Source organism: Taudactylus pleione, unplaced genomic scaffold (assembly GCF_031769625.1).
Source record: "Taudactylus pleione unplaced genomic scaffold, aTauple2 ptg001720l, whole genome shotgun sequence".
NCBI classification, from domain to species: Eukaryota; Metazoa; Chordata; class Amphibia; order Anura; family Myobatrachidae; genus Taudactylus; species Taudactylus pleione.
In genome coordinates this window covers 696,501-713,306 of record NW_028286117.1, presented here as the reverse complement: position 1 = coordinate 713,306, position 16,806 = coordinate 696,501, and the positions used below count along the sequence as shown (strand labels likewise).

At 43.3% G+C, this 16,806-nt stretch overlaps 1 protein-coding gene across 1 annotated transcript in view; it reads right to left on the bottom strand.

The window, feature by feature from the left end:
• The window catches only part of LOC148439541 (cholesterol 24-hydroxylase-like), a 55,970-nt gene extending 39,511 nt beyond the window's left edge, over nucleotides 1-16,459 (bottom strand). Inside the window, exons 1-3 of the mRNA XM_088464617.1 lie at nucleotides 16,282-16,459; nucleotides 15,434-15,511; nucleotides 6,613-6,694 (exon numbers count right to left, since the gene is read on the bottom strand). Of these exons, the coding sequence (XP_088320743.1) occupies nucleotides 6,613-6,694; nucleotides 15,434-15,511; nucleotides 16,282-16,418 (297 nt within the window). The 5' untranslated portion in view covers nucleotides 16,419-16,459. The remainder of the gene's footprint in view (nucleotides 1-6,612; nucleotides 6,695-15,433; nucleotides 15,512-16,281) is intronic.
• Between the last annotated feature and the right edge of the window lie 347 nt (nucleotides 16,460-16,806).

Genomic DNA, 16,806 nt, shown 5'->3' with positions numbered 1-16,806 from the left:
TTTTCTGTTGTGGATTATGCCATGTGTATAATGTTTTTCTGTTGTGGATTATGCCATGTGTATAATGTTTTTCTGTTGTGGATTATGCCATGTGTATAATGTTTTCTGTTGTGTATTATGCCATGTGTATAATGTTTTTCTGTTGTGTATTATGCCATGTGTATAATGTTTTTCTGTTGTGTATTATGCCATGTGTATAATGTTTTTCTGTTGTGTATTATGCCATGTGTATAATGTTTTTCTGTTGTGGATTATGCCATGTGTATAATGTTTTTCTGTTGTGTATTATGCCATGTGTATAATGTTTTTCTGTTGTGGATTATGCCATGTGTATAATGTTTTTCTGTTGTGTATTATGCCATGTGTATAATGTTTTTCTGTTGTGTATTATGCCATGTGTATAATGTTTTTCTGTTGTGTATTATGCCATGTGTATAATGTTTTTCTGTTGTGGATTATGCCATGTGTATAATGTTTTTCTGTTGTGTATTATGCCATGTGTATAATGTTTTTCTGTTGTGTATTATGCCATGTGTATAATGTTTTTCTGTTGTGTATTATGCCATGTGTATAATGTTTTTCTGTTGTGTATTATGCCATGTGTATAATGTTTTTCTGTTGTGGATTATGCCATGTGTATAATGTTTTTCTGTTGTGTATTATGCCATGTGTATAATGTTTTTCTGTTGTGTATTATGCCATGTGTATAATGTTTTTCTGTTGTGTATTATGCCATGTGTATAATGTTTTTCTGTTGTGTATTATGCCATGTGTATAATGTTTTTCTGTTGTGTATTATGCCATGTGTATAATGTTTTTCTGTTGTGTATTATGCCATGTTTATAATGTTTTTCTGTTGTGTATTATGCCATGTGTATAATGTTTTTCTGTTGTGGATTATGCCATGTGTATAATGTTTTTCTGTTGTGTATTATGCCATGTGTATAATGTTTATCTGTTGTGTATTATGCCATGTGTATAATGTTTTTCTGTTGTGGATTATGCCATGTGTATAATGTTTATCTGTTGTGTATTATGCCATGTGTATAATGTTTTTCTGTTGTGTATTATGCCATGTGTATAATGTTTTTCTGTTGTGTATTATGCCATGTGTATAATGTTTTTCTGTTGTGTATTATGCCATGTGTATAATGTTTTTCTGTTGTGTATTATGCCATGTGTATAATGTTTTTCTGTTGTGTATTATGCCATGTGTATAATGTTTTTCTGTTGTGTATTATGCCATGTGTATAATGTTTATCTGTTGTGTATTATGCCATGTGTATAATGTTTTTCTGTTGTGTATTATGCCATGTGTATAATGTTTTTCTGTTGTGTATTATGCCATGTGTATAATGTTTTTCTGTTGTGTATTATGCCATGTGTATAATGTTTATCTGTTGTGTATTATGCCATGTGTATAATGTTTTTCTGTTGTGTATTATGCCATGTGTATAATGTTTTTCTGTTGTGTATTATGCCATGTGTATAATGTTTTTCTGTTGTGTATTATGCCATGTGTATAATGTTTTTCTGTTGTGTATTATGCCATGTGTATAATGTTTTTCTGTTGTGTATTATGCCATGTGTATAATGTTTATCTGTTGTGTATTATGTCATGTGTATAATGTTTTTCTGTTGTGTATTATGCCATGTGTATAATGTTTTTCTGTTGTGTATTATGCCATGTGTATAATGTTTTTCTGTTGTGGATTATGCCATGTGTATAATGTTTTTCTGTTGTGTATTATGCCATGTGTATAATGTTTTTCTGTTGTGTATTATGCCATGTGTATAATGTTTATCTGTTGTGTATTATGCCATGTGTATAATGTTTTTCTGTTGTGTATTATGCCATGTGTATAATGTTTTTCTGTTGTGTATTATGCCATGTGTATAATGTTTATCTGTTGTGTATTATGCCATGTGTATAATGTTTTTCTGTTGTGTATTATGCCATGTGTATAATGTTTTTCTGTTGTGTATTATGCCATGTGTATAATGTTTTTCTGTTGTGTATTATGCCATGTGTATAATGTTTTTCTGTTGTGTATTATGCCATGTGTATAATGTTTTTCTGTTGTGGATTATGCCATGTGTATAATGTTTTTCTGTTGTGTATTATGCCATGTGTATAATGTTTTCTGTTGTGTATTATGCCATGTGTATAATGTTTTCTGTTGTGTATTATGCCATGTGTATAATGTTTTTCTGTTGTGTATTATGCCATGTGTATAATGTTTTTCTGTTGTGTATTATGCCATGTGTATAATGTTTTTCTGTTGTGGATTATGCCATGTGTATAATGTTTTTCTGTTGTGTATTATGCCATGTGTATAATGTTTTCTGTTGTGTATTATGCCATGTGTATAATGTTTTCTGTTGTGTATTATGCCATGTGTATAATGTTTATCTGTTGTGTATTATGCCATGTGTATAATGTTTATCTGTTGTGTATTATGCCATGTGTATAATGTTTTTCTGTTGTGTATTATGCCATGTGTATAATGTTTTCTGTTGTGTATTATGCCATGTGTATAATGTTTTCTGTTGTGTATTATGCCATGTGTATAATGTTTTTCTGTTGTGGATTATGCCATGTGTATAATGTTTTCTGTTGTGTATTATGCCATGTGTATAATGTTTTTCTGTTGTGTATTATGCCATGTGTATAATGTTTTTCTGTTGTGGATTATGCCATGTGTATAATGTTTATCTGTTGTGTATTATGTCATGTGTATAATGTTTTTCTGTTGTGTATTATGCCATGTGTATAATGTTTTTCTGTTGTGTATTATGCCATGTGTATAATGTTTTTCTGTTGTGTATTATGCCATGTGTATAATGTTTTTCTGTTGTGGATTATGCCATGTGTATAATGTTTTCTGTTGTGTATTATGCCATGTGTATAATGTTTTTCTGTTGTGTATTATGCCATGTGTATAATGTTTTTCTGTTGTGGATTATGCCATGTGTATAATGTTTATCTGTTGTGTATTATGCCATGTGTATAATGTTTATCTGTTGTGTATTATGCCATGTGTATAATGTTTATCTGTTGTGTATTATGCCATGTGTATAATGTTTTTCTGTTGTGTATTATGCCATGTGTATAATGTTTATCTGTTGTGTATTATGCCATGTGTATAATGTTTATCTGTTGTGTATTATGCCATGTGTATAATGTTTATCTGTTGTGTATTATGCCATGTGTATAATGTTTTTCTGTTGTGTATTATGCCATGTGTATAATGTTTATCTGTTGTGTATTATGTCATGTGTATAATGTTTTTCTGTTGTGTATTATGCCATGTGTATAATGTTTTTCTGTTGTGTATTATGCCATGTGTATAATGTTTTTCTGTTGTGTATTATGCCATGTGTATAATGTTTTTCTGTTGTGTATTATGCCATGTGTATAATGTTTTTCTGTTGTGGATTATGCCATGTGTATAATGTTTTTCTGTTGTGTATTATGCCATGTGTATAATGTTTTTCTGTTGTGTATTATGCCATGTGTATAATGTTTTTCTGTTGTTCTGGAAAGGCAAAACTAATAAAATGTAAAAGTACAATAAAAGAACCTGAATAGTCATTTAGAAATGTATTTTCCCAGATTGATTTTGAAACCTTTGTTTGTATTTCCCCACCCTACGAGATAACCGTCATGTCACATGGCATTGCTGGGACCGAAACCAACAACACCATGTTAGTCACGCCTGCCATGCACACGCACACTGTATAAAGGACAATACGTTGGGAGTGATTGCTTTTAAGTGAATGAAATAACTATTTTTGATTGTGATTTGTGATGTAAGCTGACTTAGGGGCCCATGTATCAAAGTTAATTTGAGGTAAATTCTCCAAAAACACACTTTTTTGGGGGGTTTACCTCAAATATTAAGTATCCCCCAGATGTATGAAAGAGGGACCGCAGCAGGTATCTCCGATACCTGCCGTAATCCCTCCATTGCCGCCCGCAGCCGCCTCCTCCATAGGTTTCTATGGGGGATGCAATGCTGCGAAATCTATCAGTATCGGGAATGCGAAGCATTCCCGATATTAGCCCCACCAGCTAACGCCATCTGAAGATAGCGTTAGCCACCGTAGTCTATGGGGACTTACCGCATTTCAGCCGGCACAGGGATCTCCCAGTTCCCTCCGCCAGCAATGGGCGCCGCTCATGTGCAGTCCGCAGGACTGCGCAGCAGTCCCGCATGCATTCCGGCCACATCGCAGGGACGGGCTCCTTTCGGAGCCCATCTCCCTGCATGTGCCGGATAGTACATTCAGCCGGTATTGCAATGCGATCATTAATAAATGGGCCCCCTAGTGCACTGGCCTCTGGCTATACTCATCTGCAGGCACATTTACATTCTTTTTACTGTACTTATACCTATCGGGACACACAAGCTATTAGAACTGAATAGATTTGTATAGGTTTTTTATTACTGGAGATGGTGCTCACTATCGGGAGCTAGGCTTTGAAAAGAGAATGTAGTCGGGATTCTGGCGGTCAGAATACCTGCTGGCTGGAATCCCGACAGCAGTCGGATCCTCAGCTCCAGAATCCCGACGGCTGACGTTCAGGGATTACGGTTAGGCACTAGGGTTAGGGTTAGGCTGCAAAAGAGAGGGTTAAGGGGAGGGGTTAGGGCATACTTGCCAACTCTCCCTCATTGTCAGGGAGACTCCCTGACATATTAGCAATCTCCCTGTCTCCCTGAAGAGTCTAGCAATCTCCCTCATTTCATCCTTACCCCCATTATGAAGCTGTTATATTAAAAATAGAGATATATACATTCAAATGGGATCATTAGTGTCATTTCCTTGCATTGGTTATTATAAGGCAGAATGATCCCTATGAATTTATGAAAAGTATTAGTGTGTTTTAATCAACAAACAGATCTTACTGACTGCTTTTGGGCTGGTTACATTTGGATGTAAGTCAGGTTTAGGAGACGCCTCTCAGATTTATCAGTACACGCCCATCACATGTAGGACACGCCTCTCAGATTTATCAGTACACGCCCATCACATGTAGGACACGCCTCTCAGATTTATCAGTACACGCCCATCACATGTAGGACACGCCTCTCAGATTTATCAGTACACGCCCATCACATGTAGGACACGCCTCTCAGATTTATCAGTACACGCCCATCACATGTAGCACACGCCTCTCAGATTTATCAGTACACGCCCATCACATGTAGGACACGCCTCTCACATTTATTAGTACACGCCCACTGTAACACGCACTCATAGGTGCTGCTTTCACAATCTCCCTGAAATGCTTTTTCAAAAGTAGGCAATTATGGGTTAGGATACTTACCCACTTCTGTCGGGATTCCAACTGTCAGGATGCCACTGTCGGTATTCTGGCCACCGACACCCCGAACGCCAGGATCCAGTACCCAACCACCGAAAAGCGAAGCATTTTGGAGCTTGATGAAATAGCCATAATTGCCATAATATAGAAACCTATGGGATTGCTGTAGCGCTCAAAATAGAAGAACCTATCTTCTTTTTAATCAAGGATATACTTAATCTATGTGGGTATCAGGGGTGTGTTAATGCCCGTGGAGACTCGTGTGCAGCAGGCCCCTTTGTCTGAGCAAAGATTACTCCCTGTCCCTCCACATCCTACCAGGTGCCGGCAAGCGCATCTTCCCTCCTGCACAGCGCCATCTTGCCATAATGTTCAGGAAGATGGCACCTGCGCATTAGACAGCAAAGGCTCTGGAACATTTCCAGTGCATGCACCATCATTCTGGAGATGTTACTGGTAGATGGCGCCTCAGATAAGTGCAGTTTTCCGACTATTTTCCTCAAAAAGTGCTTGATAGATGTGCCTCAGTCTCTAGGCTCCATAAGTAAATACCTATTGAAAATGTGCATTTAAAATTCAAAATGTAGACTGTTATCATACTCCGTATATACTGTAGGGTGTGATGGGAATCTAAAGCCCCAAGGTCAGCCTAAACAGTATACTTGCCGACTTCTCAGTAGAGTTCTTTGGGAGGGTCCAAGGGAGTGGGCAGGATTGGGACATGGCACTATAATAGTGCCGTATGGCCCAGCCCCCCCCCCCCCCACCACCAAACAAAGCCACGATTCCTGGCTTGGTAAAGTGGGGGCAGGTCTACAATTATGTCATTCAGCTTGATAGTATTTGTTATCTTTTTCCACATTCTACTCTGCCATCATACTGCTATGTTGCCAAGATTAATGTTTGGAACTAAGGGGTCTATTTACTAAGCTGTGTTAGGAGATAAACTTAACGGAGATAAGCTACCAGCCAATCAGCTCCTGTCATTTTTCAAACACAGCCTGTGAGATGGCAGTTAGGAGCTGATTGGCTGGTAGCTTATCTCTGTTAAGTTTATCTCCAGTCCTAACACAGCTTAGTAAATAGATCCCTAAGGCTCCGAATGTTCTTGTTATATCATCTACATTCTCTGCCTTTCCCACCAAATCGAACAATGAGCAACAAGATGAATGAAATCCTCGTCTATATTATTGATTCATAAGCCCAATAATGAGTCACACTTACAGATACATACAAAGAGAATTATTCACTATTCCTATATATTCATGTAGGGTGCCTACCTTTACTGCATCAGGGCTAGAAATTAAAATTGTTACTGTGTGTAGAACATTAATCCGTATCACTGGACCATATTTCTGGACCCTGAAAAAGAAAAACTAATTTTAGGGTTTAAAGACAGAGATCATGTGTACAATGCAGTGAGGGAAGGAAAATGTACGTTCATTACTCAACTGAAACGAGCACGAACAAATAGCATATGTCCGCACACAGGCATCATCATCAGTGTGTACTCAGGAGACACTAACAGGTATATATGAGCTAATGCGCTGGTCTGTATGGGCCACATTTATGTGAACACACACTTACTGACCTTTACCAATGTGAGAACGCCCCTTCACAGTTCAAACCACTGTTCTGCCTCTCTGATTATAAGTGTCAGTGGCGCACACAGGGAAAAGAGGGGTTCTAAGGGGTCTATTTACTAAGCTGTGTTAGGAGATAAAGTGAACGGGGATAATGTGCCAGCCAATCAGCTCCTAACTGTCATTTTTCAAACACAGCCAGTGACATGGCAGTTAGGAGCTGATTGGCTGGAACCTAATCACTGTTCACTTTGGGGTCTATTTACTAAGCAATGTTAGGAGACAGAGTGAAAAGTGATAGGAAAGTGATAAGGTACCAGCCAATCAGCTCCCAACTGTCATCTCACAGGCTGTGTTTGAAAAATGACAGTTAGGAGCTGATTGGCTGTCACCTTATCACTTTTCACTCTGTCTCCTAACACTGCTTAGTAAATACTAGACCCCTTTATCTGCTAACACAGCTTAGTAAATAAGCCCCTATATACAGAAACACCTCCCTTCCCCTTCCCCTGACAGACTAGAAAACATTTTCCTGAGACAAAGCAGCCTGTAGTGGGAGCCACCCACTTTCTGGAGGCTGCCTCAGTGTGTACTTGCCCGAAAGTCGAGGGAGGCTCCCCATCTTTCAGGTAGCCCCCCGTACCCCCAAAAGAGTCGGCATATTTCCCGCATCCCGCCCACTTCCTAGTGAAGTAGATAGGATGGGGAGATTTTACTGCGGGTCTGTAGGGAGGACTCAGGGCTAAGTGACTGCGAATCGTGTCATTTAGCCCCGCCCTCTCCTCATGGGACTGCAAATCACGGGCTTTTCCTGTAAACGGGGCGGGAATGATAACAGCTACAGTCTGGCCTCTCCCCCAGAAGCTGACGGAGAGGAGTTGTGAAAAGTAGGTAAGTATGGCTCAGTGTCTCCGAGTCTGCTGACTGCCAGGCCCGGCCAGACCTGTTGTTGTTTTGTTTTTTATTAGACAAATCTTATCCTTCAGTATAAGGGAGACATTTTTTTTTTGAGCCTACACTTGCCCAGGGCTCTTGGCCTTACTACTAAGTGCTATGCTAAACTGCTACACACTGAAAACTAAATATAGACTAGATTATTCTTACCCTGCAATAAGGGGATAATATATAATATATATATATATATATGTGGTACCCCCATAGTTATAGGGCTACCCCTTTAGCTTGTTAGGGGATATTGGGCCTGATTCAGACCCACTCGCAAGCGGCTGTCGGCTCGCAAGTGGGTCGATGTTGTGCACTGCGCATGCGCACGACGGCGGGAGCTCTGTCGTGCACATGCGCCAGACGCGACGAGCGAAGGACTTTCCTTCGCTCGTTGTGTCTGATCAAAGGGGGCGTGCTGTCGATGTTGATTGACAGCACGCCCCCTTTGGTGGGCGTGCCGGGGGCGTGCCTACTTGACGGGGGCGTTCCCAAGGGAACGCCTACCGTCAGAAGCCGGCCCACTGACATCACTAGTGATGTCAGTGGGAGTGATTTTGGCTCTGATAGAGCCAAAATCACTCCGGGCCTTGCAGTTGAAAAACACAACCGCAGGCTCCGGCTCGCAGTGGCGATGGCCGCGATGGTCAAGACCATCGCGGCCATCAAACTGCACGCTCGTATAGGCTGTGGGTGGTGACCCACAGCCTATACGAGCGTCCAGGAGGACGCTCCATAATTATGGAGGGCGGCCCTCATTCAGAGCGTGCGCTCTGCTCAGAGCGTACGGCTCTGAATGAGGGCCATAGTTACCCTGCAAACCCCTGTCAGGTTTTTTTTTTGTACTATGTTAATACAGCAACATGGATCCCATAGAAAGTGGGCAACATCGATCCGCTTGCGAGCACTCAGCGCTCGCAAGCGGGTCTGAATTAGGCCCTGTATTGCCTCAGCTTAGCAAAGACTGTTATTAAAGTGGCCTGCTGGCGAGCAAGTAAAAGTTGTCTGCTATATAGCCAAAGTGTCATTCCTGTAAAGTGTACCTCTGCTTCTCTACAGTACTGTTTTCTGCCATTGAACTGTATTGCCTCAGCTCTGCAAAGATTGTTATTCTAGACCTATAGTGCTTTTAACTATCCACATTGTCATTCTGTTATACTGTAGTTAATAATTGTAAGTGTACTGTTTTGTTTGGCTCTCATGTAGCTGGCCATGTTTGTTTTACCTTGTCTCTTGTCAAAGAAACTGTGAACCATTATAGTCCAAATAAACGGCCTTGTTTTCGAAGAACACTGTGTTCAGAAATATGCGGAAACTAGCATTATCGCATGGTTACCGGGACTTTAATCAGGTGATGAATAGGCCCCATAGACAGTATCAATTGTGCACTTTGAATGTGCTTTAAATATTCAAACATGACCAAATTCTATGTACAGCCTATATTTTGCCTTCACGGCAATATAATTCCCATGTTATGGATTCTATGTAACAGGCTGCATAGCGTACTGTAATACTAATAGCAACATTGGATGTAATGAGACGTAGTTGTACCCATGGATATCTTCGTCCATCCTTTCTTGGGGCATCTGAGAAATAAGAGGACTCCAGCCTTAATCACAATGCAAACAGACCTGTATCACTTCCTGGCAATTACAATGAGTGAGATCAAAATCTAATGTTCCAAAGGTACTGTACACTATAGGCCTGATTCATAGATGTACTTATACCGAATGTTCATGCTCATCTCCCATGTTTTTAGATCTGCGCATGTTCAGATCTGGGGCTGCGATGTCTCTTGCAGTACCCTAAAGCCGCAGCATGATTGACATGCTGCAGGCATTTGGGGGTGGCGATGGGCAGCTTTGCTGAAAACGGCGACATGTCGGACGCGTTTTCTGGGCGTGCCAAAGTCAGTGGCTGCGTCCTGACCATGGCAGCGTGATTTTCACCGGATTTCATGGGGTTCCTGAGGGTTACTCAGATGTCCGATGTTCACACAGTTGACCTAATCCTGCGTCTTCAGGCGCAGCAGCGGGTCACAAAAACCTGCAGTGGGCGTCTTTATTTGCATATTGTAGCACAGCTGCTGCATACAAAGATGCGGGGATTGTGCTAACTGCGTCCATCTCTGAATCAGGCCCTATATCCCTGTCTACTTTTCCCTGAGCCTTGAACACACATCTCTAACAGCCTTTAGGGTATGGTATTGGTAATAACACCCTTCTGAGTGTTAAAAATGACTGCCTATTGCAGATACTAGGAGGGTTTTGCAAACCTAAGGGGCATGGCCAAATCGCAGGACCCGAAAAGGGGGCGTGGCCAAGCAGTAAACATCATCAAAGGGGGAGTGGAACCTAAGCTTATGAAGGGGACAGATTTGCCTGCCTTTGGCAAGATATCTTACTGCTTCTCCCCCGGCATGGGAGAAGGGTTGGGCTGTGTCGACTGCCATGATTTACTAAAGTGAAAATATTTAGAAGTGAGTTTTAGAAGAGATGTTGCCCATAGCAACCAATCAGATTCTACTTAACATTTAGCTAGCACCTTCTAGAAGATAATAGCTAGAATCTGATTGGTTGCTATGGGCAACATCTTGTAAAACTCACTTCTAAAAACTCTCACTTTAGTAAATTTACCCCCTAACATCTGAGGAGAGAGAGAGACCAGTCAGCGGTAGTGGGCAGAGCAGTGGAAGGTGTTACCGGTGGGAGCAATTGTACTGATCACCCCTCCCCTGGAGCTGCCCCCCTGTATGACACGGTGGCGCACATCGTATTTGATCACTTTTTTGGGGATTGGGGTGTGGCCATAGTTCCCAGATTTGGCCAGGTCCTCTCCCATTACCCAGGCTGGCCAGAGCTCTCTATGGCCCTGGGTATAAGGAATTCTATAAAATGTCTGCAGAGAGACAAAGGGGCCTATTCATTAATTGAAGCCAAGTGATCACCAACAATTAAGTGTCCAATTTGCTGTAAGTAACAGTGTTGGATACTACAACACCAGAGCAATTCAACATTGAAGATCAGCTTTCCCCGCATTCCCTATAACCACTTCAAGGGTTACATTGCAGTGAAAATCTAAGGGCCTGATTCAGAGCCACTCGCAAAAAGCAAGCGCTCGCTCTGAATCAGGGCGACCACTTTGTTTTAAAAAACCCGGCCTCCTGGCCACTCGCTAAGCTGTGGGTGACCACCCACAGCTTTAGCGAGCGACCAGGTGATGGTCATGACCATCGCGCTTGCGACGAGACCCTTGTTGTAGGGTCTCGTCTGCCGCAAGCCCCAGTGAGCTTCCGGGTCTAATAGAGCCAAAAGCTCATTATTGACATCACGAGTGATGTCAGTAGGGCCGCCCACAAATGGCAGGTGTTGCGAGCGGGTCTGAATCAGGCCCTAAACGCCATGTCCCCGGCACCAGGGGGAAAAGAAAAAAAAAAAACATTGCCAGGCTCTCTGACATCAGTGCTGGGGAACCTTCATATCTCGGCTGTTGATGGCAAAGCCATCGACCATCACTGGTAAATTCCTAGTGAGGAGGGGAATGGAAGCAGCAGGAAGCCCTGTAACTAGTTATGTAGCAATGTAAGGAGTTAAGGGAAAATAGTAAATAGCTAAGAGAAATTACGTACAATAAAAAGCTGGTTCTCGGTTAATCATTTCATGTGAATTATTTTTGCAGTGCACAGACAGGTGCGGTACAAGAATGTCATGTATGCCTATCAAACAATCAACCATGTAAAAAGCTAGAAGACCCCCCAATGCCAAGTACATTTAAGTAGAGATGCTCAAATTGTTCTCACACTACAATAGTTTATTATTTACTGTACACAGGTGCTCAAAGTTAAGGTAAATTCTCTTTTGCAAATTTTGACAGATTTCATCACAGTTCAAGCTTGTTTGACATTTGATATTATGATCGTGTTGATATGTAGTACGTACCGGGTGTCACTCACCAGACCCAGTGGCGCCTCTGAGTCTGACATTTGATATTATGATCGTGTTGATATGTAGTACGTACCGGGTGTCACTCACCAGACCCAGTGGCGCCTCTGAGTCTGACATTTGATATTATGATCGTGTTGATATGTAGTACGCTCCGGGTGTCACTCACCAGACCCAGTGACGCCTCTGAGTCTGACATTTGATATTATGATCGTGTTGATATGTAGTACGCACCGGGTGTCACTCACCAGATCTAGTGACGCCTCTGAGTCTGACATTTGATATTATGATCGTGTTGATATGTAGTACGCACCGGGTGTCACTCACCAGACCCAGTGACGCCTCTGAGTCTGACATTTGATATTATGATCGTGTTGATATGTAGTACGTACCGGGTGTCACTCACCAGACCCAGTGACGCCTCTGAGTCTGACATTTGATATTATGATCGTGTTGATATGTAGTACGCACCGGGTGTCACTCACCAGATCCAGTGATGCCTCTGAGTCTGACATTTGATATTATGATCGTGTTGATATGTAGTACGTACCGGGTGTCACTCACCAGACCCAGTGGCGCCTCTGAGTCTGACATTTGATATTATGATCGTGTTGATATGTAGTACGCACCGGGTGTCACTCACCAGACCCAGTGGCGCCTCTGAGTCTGACATTTGATATTATGATCGTGTTGATATGTAATACGCACCGGGTGTCACTCACCAGACCCAGTGACGCCTCTGAGTCTGACATTTGATATTATGATCGTGTTGATATGTAGTACGCACCGGGTGTCACTCACCAGACCCAGTGACGCCTCTGAGTCTGACATTTAATATTATGATCGTGTTGATATGTAATACGCACCGGGTGTCACTCACCAGACCCAGTGACGCCTCTGAGTCTGACATTTGATATTATGATCGTGTTGATATGTAATACGCACCGGGTGTCACTCACCAGACCCAGTGATGCCTCTGAGTCTGACATTTGTTATTATGATCGTGTTGATATGTAGTACGCACCGGGTGTCACTCACCAGACCCAGTGACGCCTCTGAGTCTGACATTTGATATTATGATCGTGTTGATATGTAGTACGCACCGGGTGTCACTCACCAGACCCAGTGACGCCTCTGAGTCTGACATTTGATATTATGATCGTGTTGATATGTAGTACGTACCGGGTGTCACTCCCCAGACCCAGTGACGCCTCTGAGTCTGACATTTGATATTATGATCGTGTTGATATGTAGTACGCACCGGGTGTCACTCACCAGACCCAGTGACGCCTCTGAGTCTGACATTTGATATTATGATCGTGTTGATATGTAGTACGTACCGGGTGTCACTCACCAGACCCAGTGGCGCCTCTGAGTCTGACATTTGATATTATGATCGTGTTGATATGTAGTACGCACCGGGTGTCACTCACCAGACCCAGTGATGCCTCTGAGTCTGACATTTGATATTATGATCGTGTTGATATGTAATACGCACCGGGTGTCACTCACCAGACCCAGTGACGCCTCTGAGTCTGACATTTGATATTATGATCGTGTTGATATGTAGTACGCACCGGGTGTCACTCACCAGACCCAGTGGCGCCTCTGAGTCTGACATTTGATATTATGATCGTATTGATATGTAGTACGCACCGGGTGTCACTCACCAGACCCAGTGACGCCTCTGAGTCTGACATTTGATATTATGATCGTGTTGATATGTAATACGCACCGGGTGTCACTCACCAGACCCAGTGACGCCTCTGAGTCTGACATTTGATATTATGATCGTGTTGATATGTAGTACGCACCGGGTGTCACTCACCAGACCCAGTGGCGCCTCTGAGTCTGACTTTTGATATTATGATCGTGTTGATATGTAGTACGTACCGAGTGTCACTCACCAGACCCAGTGACGCCTCTGAGTCTGACATTTGTTATTATGATCGTGTTGATATGTAGTACGCACCGGGTGTCACTCACCTGACCCAGTGACGCCTCTGAGTCTGACATTTGATATTATGATGGTGTTGATATGTAGTACGCACCGGGTGTCACTCACCAGACCCAGTGACGCCTCTGAGTCTGACATTTGATATTATGATCGTGTTGATATGTAGTACGCACCGGGTGTCACTCACCAGACCCAGTGACGCCTCTGAGTCTGACATTTGATATTATGATCGTGTTGATATGAAGTACGCACCGGGTGTCACCAGACCCAGTGGCGCCTCTGAGTCTGACATTTGATATTATGATCGTGTTGATATGTAGTACGTACCGGGTGTCACTCACCAGACCCAGTGACGCCTCTGAGTCTGACATTTGTTATTATGATCGTGTTGATATGTAGTACGCACCGGGTGTCACTCACCAGACCCAGTGGCGCCTCTGAGTCTGACATTTGTTAAATGCATCTGACTTACAAGTAACATTTGAACATTGAACACACTAGATCTACATATAACATGTTAGATTGGATCCTGAATGAAGCAGCCCCACATCAAGAGCAAAGTGCAAGCAAGGTTTAAGCTGTACAACTAACCCAGTTATCTTAGATTTTGAACATAATCAAACTGATGAAGGGATCAACAAGATCCCAGCGAAACTGCCCGATGTTTTAAAGTGGCAATCATTTAAAAGGCAAAACCAAGTTGGCAGGCTATTACATTTCCCGCAGAATCTCCATGTTTAACACTTTATAAAAAAATACAGTACTTACAGTTCTATGATACTTCCAAGTGACTTTAAATTTTTTAAAATAGTTTATTTTTAATGCTTTTGCTTATTTTGTATTTCTGTAAAGCTTAATACATTATTGCATAGGGATGTAGTCAATTTACCGAAGACAAGGGTGCCGGCCGTCGGAATCCCGATGTTGAAAGCCCGACTGGGGATTAAAGATAGGCGGCAAAATCCTGACACCCATCTTTAGCCCGACGCCGAAATCCCAACAGCCGGTATCCCAAACGAAGGTAAGCGGGGACAGGTTAGGTGATAGCCGCAGGGGGGTGGAGGGTTAGGTTTAGGGTCAGGCACTCCCTGGGGGAGGACTTAGGGTACGGGGAGGGGGGGTAGGGTTAGGCACCCCCTGGGAGGGTTAGGATTAGGGTGCGAGAAGGGAGGGGTTAGGGTTAGGCACCCCCATGGGGAGGTTAGGGTTAGGCAGTGGGGGGGAGAAGGTTAGGGTTAGGCACCACTAAGGGACAGTTAGGGGGGGAGAGAGGGGTAGGGTTAATATACTTACGACCCCCTGTCGAGATTTTCAGCTTTTGGCATGGCGCTGTCGGGATATGAACCAGCGGCTACTCATTTCCACCCAACTCATTGCACCAATTGGTCTGGCTGAAGGTGTTATTAAATTGTGGAGGTGTCACCTGAGCGCAGACAGGAGGTGCACCCCTTCATGCGAGTTGGGCAAACCATTTAAACACACCAGTGCCTAGAGGGCTATATTAACAATGAAGCAAGTACTGCTCCAGCTCCAGGTCTCCACATAAAAATAGGCCCATCATCATGACATGACAGCTCAGCTGGGAACACGGTTGGCGATAAAGCCCGGGATTTGTGCTGCATGTACAGTGCATGTCGTAAACCTGATCCACTATTTTGAAAGAGAACTTATTACTTACCAATCCAAAAACAGGTCATAAATAAGTTCATTGCTCCTCGTTGTCTTCATTAATTGTGATAAATGCCCAAACAGAAAGCTGAAATTGAAAATAGCTTTGTAAGCATGTATGAAATGTACTGGGACGCACTCTTCCACCTGTGACACCGAGAGCAATAGACGGATCACATATTAAATACATATTTCTTATACGAGATGCCTTATCACTGTACTATATGTTTCATGACACATAACCAGCTGTTACATTATATATACACTGTCTATAGCAATGGCAAATGACATTAATTACTGATATTACACGGATCACAGTTACTGACACAGTAGTAAAGTCACCTCCACCATGTAAGCTTAGGCCCTGATTCAGAGCCGCTCGCAAGCGGCCCGATGTTTATGCACTGCACATGCGCTACTTCCGGCGTGCGCGAGCCCAGCCGAGCGACTGAAGTTCAGTTGCTACGGGCCTCGAACAAGACGGGGCGGCTGTCGATGGTGAGTGACAGCTCGCCCCGTTTTGTGGGCGGGTAGGGGGGGCGGCTGGACAAACGCAGGCGTTCCCTCATTTGTAGGGAGGTCTTACTGACATCACTAGTGATGTCAGTAGTGGACTTCCTGCTCTATTACAGCAGGGAGTCCACTCGGCCTTGCGACAGCCTAGACCCTGCAACAGGGTCTTGTCGCAAGGTCGATGGTCACGATTATTGCGATGGCATCCTGGACGCTCGCACCAGCTGTAGGTGGTCTCCCACAGCTTTGCGAGCGGCCGGAGAACAAAAAAAAAATGGCCACAATCCCAGCGAGCGGCTCTGAATCAGGGCCTTAGTAACCCTATCAGTGCTGAGTGCCCCTTACCTGTCTCTGGGAGGGCCAGGGATGTGGTCATACTTCATGTGGCTGTAGTGGATGTACCCACAATACAGGAGGAAGCAGATCACAGCCAGAGCCAGCAGCAGCAGAAAGACCCAGGCGATAAGGCCCCACAGCCCCATGGTGACTGCAGGGACTGTGTTATGTGCAGGAGGACTGTACAGTCAGGGTGACGCTTGTGTAATGTTGTAGCAGCCAGACAATCTACACTGACAGCAGCATTGGGGCGGACTCTCACATACCAGGAGTCTCTTTTATATACAGCCTTTTCCTTACTGGGGCCCATCTGACAAGGGTTCACTGAAGTGCACAGCACCAAACACTAGGGTGTGACAGCCCCTGCCCAGCAGTCTCTGAACTCCATGACTGATGTGTTATTTACCTATTAACCTTCACCTACTTATCTCACCGACAGCAGCTATAGAGGAGCAGTGGGCCAAATGTGACTGATGGTCCTGATAGTACATCTCTTCTGTTACTGAGCATTATCTTATCCCATATTTCACACTA